This window comes from Argopecten irradians, chromosome 2 (genome assembly GCF_041381155.1).
Source record: "Argopecten irradians isolate NY chromosome 2, Ai_NY, whole genome shotgun sequence".
In the NCBI taxonomy this organism is placed as follows: Eukaryota; Metazoa; Mollusca; class Bivalvia; order Pectinida; family Pectinidae; genus Argopecten; species Argopecten irradians.
Genome location: NC_091135.1, coordinates 67,124,336 through 67,133,194, shown reverse-complemented (window position 1 = coordinate 67,133,194; position 8,859 = coordinate 67,124,336). Strand labels below are relative to the sequence as shown.

The following is an 8,859-nucleotide window of genomic DNA, read 5'->3' as shown; positions in this document are numbered from 1 at the left end:
ATTTCCTATCAAAACAAAGCAAATAATGTTCATAAATGTGTTTTTGTTATATAAACTATTATAGTAAATTTGACTCCCTCCCCAAGGGAAAATCTGAGATTCCGGGGCAATGGAATTCTCACGTTTTGTAAAGGGCCTTAAGACCTTCCAATCTATGAAGAGTATCTGGTTCTATCAAATCTGTGAATTCAGAGGAAGATTTTTGAAGTTTTAGCCTATTTGACCCCTTTTGGCCCCGCCCCTAAGGCCCCTGGGGGTCGGCCAGGTCCAATATGGATATGACAATTAAATGCCATCACTGGCTAATAATTCTAACCCAGTTTGACTAATTTCCTATGAAAAAATAAGCAAATAACGTTCATAAATGTGTTTTTCCTATATAAACTATAGTAAACTTGACCTCCTCCCCAGGGGGAAACATGAGACCCCAGGCTCATATAATTCACAACTTTTGTAAAGGACCTTAAGACCTTTCTATCTATGAAGAGTATTTGATTCTACCAGTTCCAGAGTTTCAGAAGAAGATTTTTGAAATTTTAGCCTAATTGACCCCTTTTGGCCCCGCCCCTAAGGCCCCTGGGGATCAGTAATGGAAAATGTGTTAATAGGATTCAATTGTCATCGCATAGGGATAATTCTGACAACATTTGACTTATTTCCTAATGTAAATGACCAAATAATGCTCCAAAATGTGTTTTCACTATATAAACTATAGTAAACTTAACCCCCTCCCCAGAGGGAAACCGGAGACCCCAAGGTCATATAATTCACAATTTTTGTAGAGGGCCTTGATACCTTTCTATCTATGAAGAGTATTTGATTCTACCACTTCTGTGAGTGGGAAGAAGATTTTTGAAATTTTAGTCAATTTTACCCCTTTTGGCCCCTTCCACAGTCCCCTGGGGGTGGGGGTCATATAATTCACAATTATGATTGGCCTTATGCCTTAGAAGGTTTCTGCAAAGTTTCATAGAAATCGCTTCAGCGGTTTTTGAGAAGAAATTGTTTACGAACACACGACGCACGACGACGGACAAAAGGCGATTAGAATAGGTCACTTGAGACTTCGTCTCAGGTGACCTAAAATTTAGATCCGAAAGGGATCATGGCGCCCAAAATAGGATGACGTTGATAATGATGAAAGGCTAATATAGGCTTTGCCTGTTGCCAAATCCATTTGCATATTTTTTTGCAATAAAATTTGTTGAAATGAAATAATGATGAAAGTAAATATTTTTGTAGAATATTGATCAAACGTTAAGTAGAACTAAAAAGTTCTTGAGATGTTTATTGTAATATCAGAGATCCTTCATGCTAAAGTGTTCTGGTAATGATAGCCATAATGTATGTGCTGCTGGTCTGTACGAAATCGAAATACCAACATAAGGCTTTACAACAATGCTTCGCGAAATGGTGATAAAACCCATTATGCATATTTCCTACTCAGAGAAAATCCCTCTTGAAATATTATTGTTTTAATGATCTCAGTGGTTTTAGTAAGTATGGATCAATTTAGTCATGCTCATTACACAAGGAAATACCTCCAAGTATATGTTTTAAAGCATCACAATATCTCGTATACAGAATTTTATAAATATGAAGTATATGTTGTTTACTGTGTTTAGAGAGATAAGAAACTAGTGGTCCCGTGTGCGGTGATAATCTATGATCCACGCTGTAACATACTGTCAACTAACGACAGATACGTAGAAATGTTTGGGCAGAATCAAGCCGGATAACTGCACTTGGGATTTCCTGGCGCATGCTTAGTGGAGGGGTATATAACGGACAAAGCACTCCTTTTCGTCCGCAAAGTGACCTTCCAACACTGGCCGACAAGATCCATGCCTGCAACATTGAGCAACTGAGAATTACCTTTAAGGTAATACTATTTTTTCATATAGAAAAGAGTACTCTTATTTTACTTCGTAGTTTAGGAAAAAAAACTCAATACTTTAGTGTTTGAATTCAACATTCTGGAAAATCCAGTTAGTTTATATCAGAGTCTAGAGAAGGTTCTGTTAGTTTTTACTTTTGAAAATGAGCATTGATTTTATTACGAATTCATGAAGTTTTACTGTTTATTTTTTAATCTTTGTAAATTTACTGTCGTAAATTGATTTCGGATTCTGTTCTTTCGGTTTGTAAAGTTTATCCTATTTGGGATACTAGAAAAGCCGCCGCCACATTACCTTTGTAAGAACATATACGAGTGTTATTGCAATAGAGTAAATTGATATTTCGATTTGAGCTTCATATTCTTAAGCATTTGCTATTCCATAACAGTGTTGAGGCGTGTAATTGTGTACAGACAGACCTGGTAACCATCCACAAACATTACTTTTAATAATTCATTTAAATCAAGACTTCACTGTGTTATGATGTAGATGTTAAGTGGTTTTGTCATCATCTTAATCTCTTAATATTTAAGGTAAAGTTTTCGAAAATGTACTGTTTTACAAAATTTGAATTTAAGTTTTAACTTTATTGTATTAATTGATCAATAAACATGAAAACAATACACAATCAAATCAGTACAATCGGAAACAAGTGTTGTTTAAGAAATTGTATATTCTAAGCCACGCTTCCTTATTGTTGTATTCTCCTGGTAAGTGTGTAGGTGGCACGCATTAAACAATTTATCTATTACTGACATAGCCACGTATCAGATAGATATTCCATAAGATAAATAATGTCATATATTGCAAACATAGGCTCAGCCAAGGATCACCTGTTAACGCCAACAAAGTTGACGGTTACAAACATTTCAGTTAGAACACATCTTTCCTCATAAGAAAATATTTCTTTTCTTTAATAAAATCACTCCCCTCATTTTTTTACACGACCCTCCTACACGTACATGTACTTGATATACATTTATTTAAAGCATCAATATGCGCATGGTGTATCATCGAGACAAACATAACATGTAATTACACAAGTAAATTATCCTGTCAAAGTAAAATTGCTGAGTGAATTTGGGACAAGCATTTTGGTCCTATTCTTACTCCAAAATGTGCTGAATATCTTCTCATTATGCATAATGAAAAGATATTCGGCAGCATTTTCAGCAAGAATAAGACCGAAATTCGGATCGCAAATCCGCTCAGCAATTTTAATTTGACAGGATAATTTACTTTGAAAACATAATGTGTTAATTGTTATTATTGCTATCACTCACATTCGAGACCTATGAAAGACCTTTGCCGGGTAGGTGTTCTATGTAATTTCCCGGAAACACCAGCTAAACTATACCACCAAAACTTGGCTGTGTCATGAATGATCAGAGCTGTTAGTGTAGATAGAATCTGTAATGTTCACGGGTGCATATCTAAATAGCGATTCGTGTTGTCCTAGATCACCAATAGCACAACTAGGGTAAGGACTTGTTGTCTACACAAGGTAGAATTTAGTTGAAATAGTTTGGAGCGAGGAAATAAAGAAGTTATTTATTTGGCGTTTTTGACTATATTTTCATGGGAAATAACGTAACGTTAAAATTGAAAGTTCACCAAGTTCATCAAGTGAGAGGTATAGTGTGGACAGCACGTTTCCTGGAGTTAAGTTGAATATTTTTTTAGCTATTACCGGAAAAGGAAAGTACACTACCATAGCAAAAGGCACTAGTTTAACACGTGTAGAAAGGTTTGTTAGGCTAAACTGAATGGTTGCAGTGTTGCTGAAGGAAAGTAAACTGTTTTTTTTTTGTTTACATGGGGGCAGAAAATAAATGAATAAGCCCCAACCAGGATACTAGACTGTGACCTGTGTAGAAAATTTTGTAGTGCTAGGTTTGAATAAGTGTTGTGTGTTTAACAACACCTTGTCAGCTCCAATATCACGTTAATATATCTAAAATGTACTTTTAGTATAATCTTATGTGGCATAACCATGAAATATCTACCAAAGTATCAAAAATATCATGAAGCACATGTCATCAGAATATCTGTTATGTAGTCAATGTATCAATGAACTGTATTGTAGATACTGTTAAACAAACATGTATCAGTTATCGGACTCCTCTACCTGTGTTGGAGCACCTGCCCAGACTGTCACGACATTTTGTAGATATGCATTGTAGGCTAGGTATCGACCCTGTAGACTATGTATATCGGTGTAACTATGGTATACAGATAAGGTAGCAGTGCTACAGCATGCCTTTCCTATGACATGTTGATATGGGGGTACATATCTTATCCGCCAACATCTTCCTGGTCTGCTATTTATTTACAAAACACTTTACAGTCGTGCTAACATCAACTTCCGGGTCTGGTGTTATTTTTTCTAAAATCGATAATATTCAATATTGATTTAGGGACTCTGTAAACGTTTTTAATCACACAACAGTTACATTCATATAATTTATGAATGCTATTACATAAAAACAGTTTTAATTTTTGAACACTTCGTTTAGGAACAAAGCTGATGGCGGCGTTGTCATTGTTTACATACATACATGTACACGTCATTGTGGTGGTCTAATATATATTTATATCAATGGAAATGTTTCTTACTAGCAAGGTAAAATCATTTGGTGCACTGTGTAAACTATTACGTCATTTTCATGGCGTTCTGTAATGGGGTTTTTCTGTCCGAACAAGTGTAAACATCACTTGTTTCTATTTCCCGTTGTCAAGCATGTGCAATATAATACTAAGCAGTGTCAAACTATATGACCCCTCTCTCTCTCTCTGATTTATTACACTTGTAACCAGTATTAAAGTAGTTTGATATAGTCATAAGGACACAGATTGCGCTAGCTTGCACGCCATACGCGATCAAATTTATTTCATTTAAAGTATCTAATTCCAGTACGGTCCTCAAGCTTAGCGGAAATACCCGGTAGCCAGTTTGAATGAAATAAAGGAACGTTAAATACTATCTAAGACATTATGTAATAATATACTATGAATTTTAATGTTGAATAACTTTCTGTAAACTTCGTTTTCTTTTGTTTTACAGATGCAGAAAAGTCAAGAAAAACCTTTCGGATTTGAATAAGAAAACAAAACTGATTAGACGTTATCGCTTGTCACAAATATTTTTTAACTTACCTACCAATGAAACATTTTAATATTTGCATTTAAAACTATTTCCCCAAATAATCTACATCACATAATTTTAGGTTATTCTGGTAAATTATTATAATACCATTTTTCGAACAGAAAAAAATAAACAGCATATAAAAAAAAAAATCCTATTTATAAAACTGGATACATTCATTTCTTCCCTGTCACAGTTAGTACCACACATGGACAAGGTAAATATAAACAGCATCACTTGACTGTGTAAGTATCCTTACTTAGTATTTTATCATTGTTTAAAAATGTAACTACTGTTTTTAAGATAAAAAAACATGATGCATTTTAAACGGTAACGATAATTAACGTTAAATGGCCAAAATCAGTTCTATTCTAGAAAATAACCCTTGTTCATAATATAAAAGACAACAAATCATATATTTTTCCTTTGGTATTTTTCAAGATAAACTGTACTGAATAATTCCATGTATTTTTTTCTCCCGCCTTCGCGTAGATTCGGTGTTTAGTTGGTGTTGAAGAGGAGCAGTAGAGGGGTGACAAGACAAAGAGCGCGTGTCGCGGTGTCCATTCGCGTAAAATAAATAGTTAGGGACTAACATCATTAACCCATTTGCATTTCAGCTTACTAATCATAAATATTGATTTCAGCTAAACTATATTATAAAAGGTAGGTCTCTAACCTAATCTGTCCTTCATTTTACAGATATCTCCACCCCAACCCCTACAGCCCAAACCAGCAACGTTACAACTACTACACCGACCAGTCCTCTTACGAGGTCCGACATCGACTGTGGAGGCAGTTCAATCTCTCTCCATGTCCCCCTTGACTTACTGCCAAGCGGGCAACAAGTCACATGGAACGATCCTGCGTGTGTTGTCAGCAACAACGGCACCCACTTGACTGGTGACATTGATCTGGGCGAGTGTGGGACTTACGTCTTTTTCAACGCAACCCACGTCATCTTTGAAAATGAACTTGTTTCCCATGCAAGTACCGCAAACAGCACATCAGGGGCCCATTCTGTTATCGACTACGGAAACGGACCTGACTCTGTCATTGTTGTCCAGTGTGTGTATCCCAGGCGCGAGCAGGAATCCCTTGGTTTCCGTCCGATTCAGGGACAAGTCCGTCTGTACGAGAAGACACTGGGCCATATGCAAGTACATATGAGAGAAGCCCGTGACGTCCGCTTTGATGATATGTATCCTAGTCAGACAGAACCACGTGTCGTTCACCTAAACGACCCAATATATATCAAACTTGATACAGAGCAAGGCAACACTACGAAAGTGGCCATTAATGTCGACCGCTGTCTGGCCACACCATCGCCGTCGCCACTGGACACAGATTTCCAGGAACTGACCGATAATGGGTAGGTAACAGAAAGTCTGCATATCTACCAAGTGTATTTAAATCTCTGCTGAATATCAACCTCTGTCATCAATTTTATATTTTTGATTGGCGCCCTTTATACTTCTTTCATTTATTCCCCCAATCAATATATTAATATCCGCATTTTACTGCCAGTATCCTATGATCGATTCAAAAGTGCACATGTATTCTTTGGTCGTTGATACAAACGATGCACAATACTAAAATACGGGCGCATTCAAGAGTGAATGATATGCTGGTACTGTACAGCGTCAGTAACTTCATCAGATTTGCTTTATAATCCTGTCTTTGAAAAATTTGATTGGTACGTCAACGTCAAGTGAACGGTATTACCAATTGCCGATGGGGTAAACGCGCTAAAGTACAATAATTACATCTACTATTTTACAGGTGCCCCGCCCTTCCATCCGTGACGATCCACAGCTCACCAGTCAGCGAGGTCCACTTGTCCTTCCAAGCCTTCAAGTTCACCAACCACCCTAGTGCCCCCGTCTATGTCCACTGCGAGGTGTACGTCTGTCCACTCAGCGACCCGCACTGTGTTACTGGATGTACGGACAGCGTAGCAAGGACTCGTAGGGCAGCAACTGGGGGCATCAAGACCCATCTGGTATCAACTGGACCTTTCCCAGTGGCTGATGACAAAGACCAAGGTACATATTAGAATTGAATTATCACCGGTAGCGGTAGTAACTTGTGATGGTGATTAACGATGGTCTAATTACGGTACATTATAACATTAGGCGTGATTCCTAACAGTGTAATGTTGCGAAGCTATCCATAAAAATGTAATATATAAAGCAAACGGCGAAGCACAAATAGAACAATAAACGTACCCCAATGCTTCAAGAGCTTTTAAACTGCACGAGCTGTAAAGCTAACAAATACTTAAACCTGTTCTGGAACAAGTTAAAATTCAGCAGAATCCATCACTTAATTTGGAGTCCAGCCAGTTCCAACATTAAAATGTCTCGGAACATTTTAGAAGTCAGTAGGCTTCATTCAAGATATGTAATTACTCAATACCTGGTATGTTGTAGGTGGTTTTGGCGGAGAGTCTACAGCCCTAGTGGCCGTGACTGGATTATGTGCCGTCCTAGCGGTCGCTGCTACAATCTTTGGAGTCATGGCTTGGCGAGGAAGGAGAAGGCTGTCTCTCAAAGAACCACTGGTCCAATAATCACTGTCCGCCATGTTTCCTGTAGGACCTACCATACTTTAGTTTCATGTGTATTTTGTGTATCCTGCGTCTTGTTATGAAGTATCTGCACAATTTCATACACGTTTTGTATGTTGCTTTGATGCATACATTTGTACGTTGTATATCGCTGATTTGACATTGGTTTATCATTGTTTTAATTTGCAACCAAACCCTGTGAACACACAAAACTAAATATAACTAAATGTAGTCAGTATAACAAACACATTTTAAATATTTTATGAGAAAAATATGAGATGTCATAAAAAGGAAGAGTTAGTTTCAATCGTAGAGAAATTATCAAACTAAAAAGATACAGAAAACACCGAAATGAAATATGAAGCTGTCCAAAGCAATGTAATGAAAAGGGTTTCAATATGCTTTCTGTACCCGCTTTATTGTAACTGACATAGCGTTTCTGTGCGGCCATACACGATGGAAGAAAATGTAAGGTTGTGGGAAAATACTCAGGTGCATATCGATGCAAGCTCAAACTGTTATATGATTGTAATTTATAACACCAAGGGTCTATACCAGCTATTAATATTCCGAGAAGTCAGGGCCATTCTTTTATTTGATAATTGAGGAATTTCAAAGAAAACTTTTTTTATTGGTCAGGGATCGGTTGATAATCATATTGAAAGCAAACCATAAAGTTTGTTCTATTTCATATGCTTATTGTCCTATTGTCATTTTAGCTGTACATGTAGATGTTTAATTGTTTCATGATATTGGTCTTCATCTTAAATTTGCTTTTACACATTTTTAAAGACCTTTCGGCTTTCAATCAAACTTATTTTCAATAGACATTTCGGGTTCCAATCAAACTTATTAAAAAACCAAAATAAAACCCATTTATATATAAAATTGATCAATCATTGTTCCTAATCTTGATTTCGCAGGAGTAAATAAAATGTAAAACGTCTGCTTTTGAATAGGAATACAAATTTATCGAACTGGCTGAAACATCGTCAAGCAGTAGTAGTAATTTTAATATAAGAAACATTCATTTGTCTTTGCTTCAGTATTAAATGTAGCTTAGTGAATAAATATATTTCTCCACAACAGTGTTTTTGTGTTCATGTTTGTCTGATCAGCAACAGAGCACTAAAACTGGCTCTAACTCTAGGAGGTTTGTGAGGTGAATATCTGTATAATAATTACATGTATGTCATCACATTATAAAATAAACACGTTCAAACCCTGTATTTCAACACAACTGATAC

The 8,859-nt window shown here is 36.5% G+C and overlaps 1 protein-coding gene and 1 long non-coding RNA gene across 2 annotated transcripts; both read left to right on the top strand.

Moving 5' to 3' along the window:
• Positions 1-1,268: 1,268 nt before the first annotated feature.
• On the top strand, positions 1,269-5,212 carry LOC138316288 (uncharacterized). Its single transcript, XR_011207624.1, has 2 exons — positions 1,269-1,882; positions 4,963-5,212. It is a non-coding gene; the product is annotated as an uncharacterized lncRNA (long non-coding RNA).
• Positions 5,213-5,726: 514 nt separating this feature from the next.
• On the top strand, positions 5,727-8,698 carry LOC138316285 (pancreatic secretory granule membrane major glycoprotein GP2-like; the record flags this gene model as incomplete). Its single annotated transcript, XM_069257918.1, has 3 exons — positions 5,727-6,415; positions 6,826-7,088; positions 7,476-8,698. Coding segments are annotated over 3 exons (1,092 nt in total), but the record flags the coding sequence as incomplete, so codon positions are not given.
• Between the last annotated feature and the right edge of the window lie 161 nt (positions 8,699-8,859).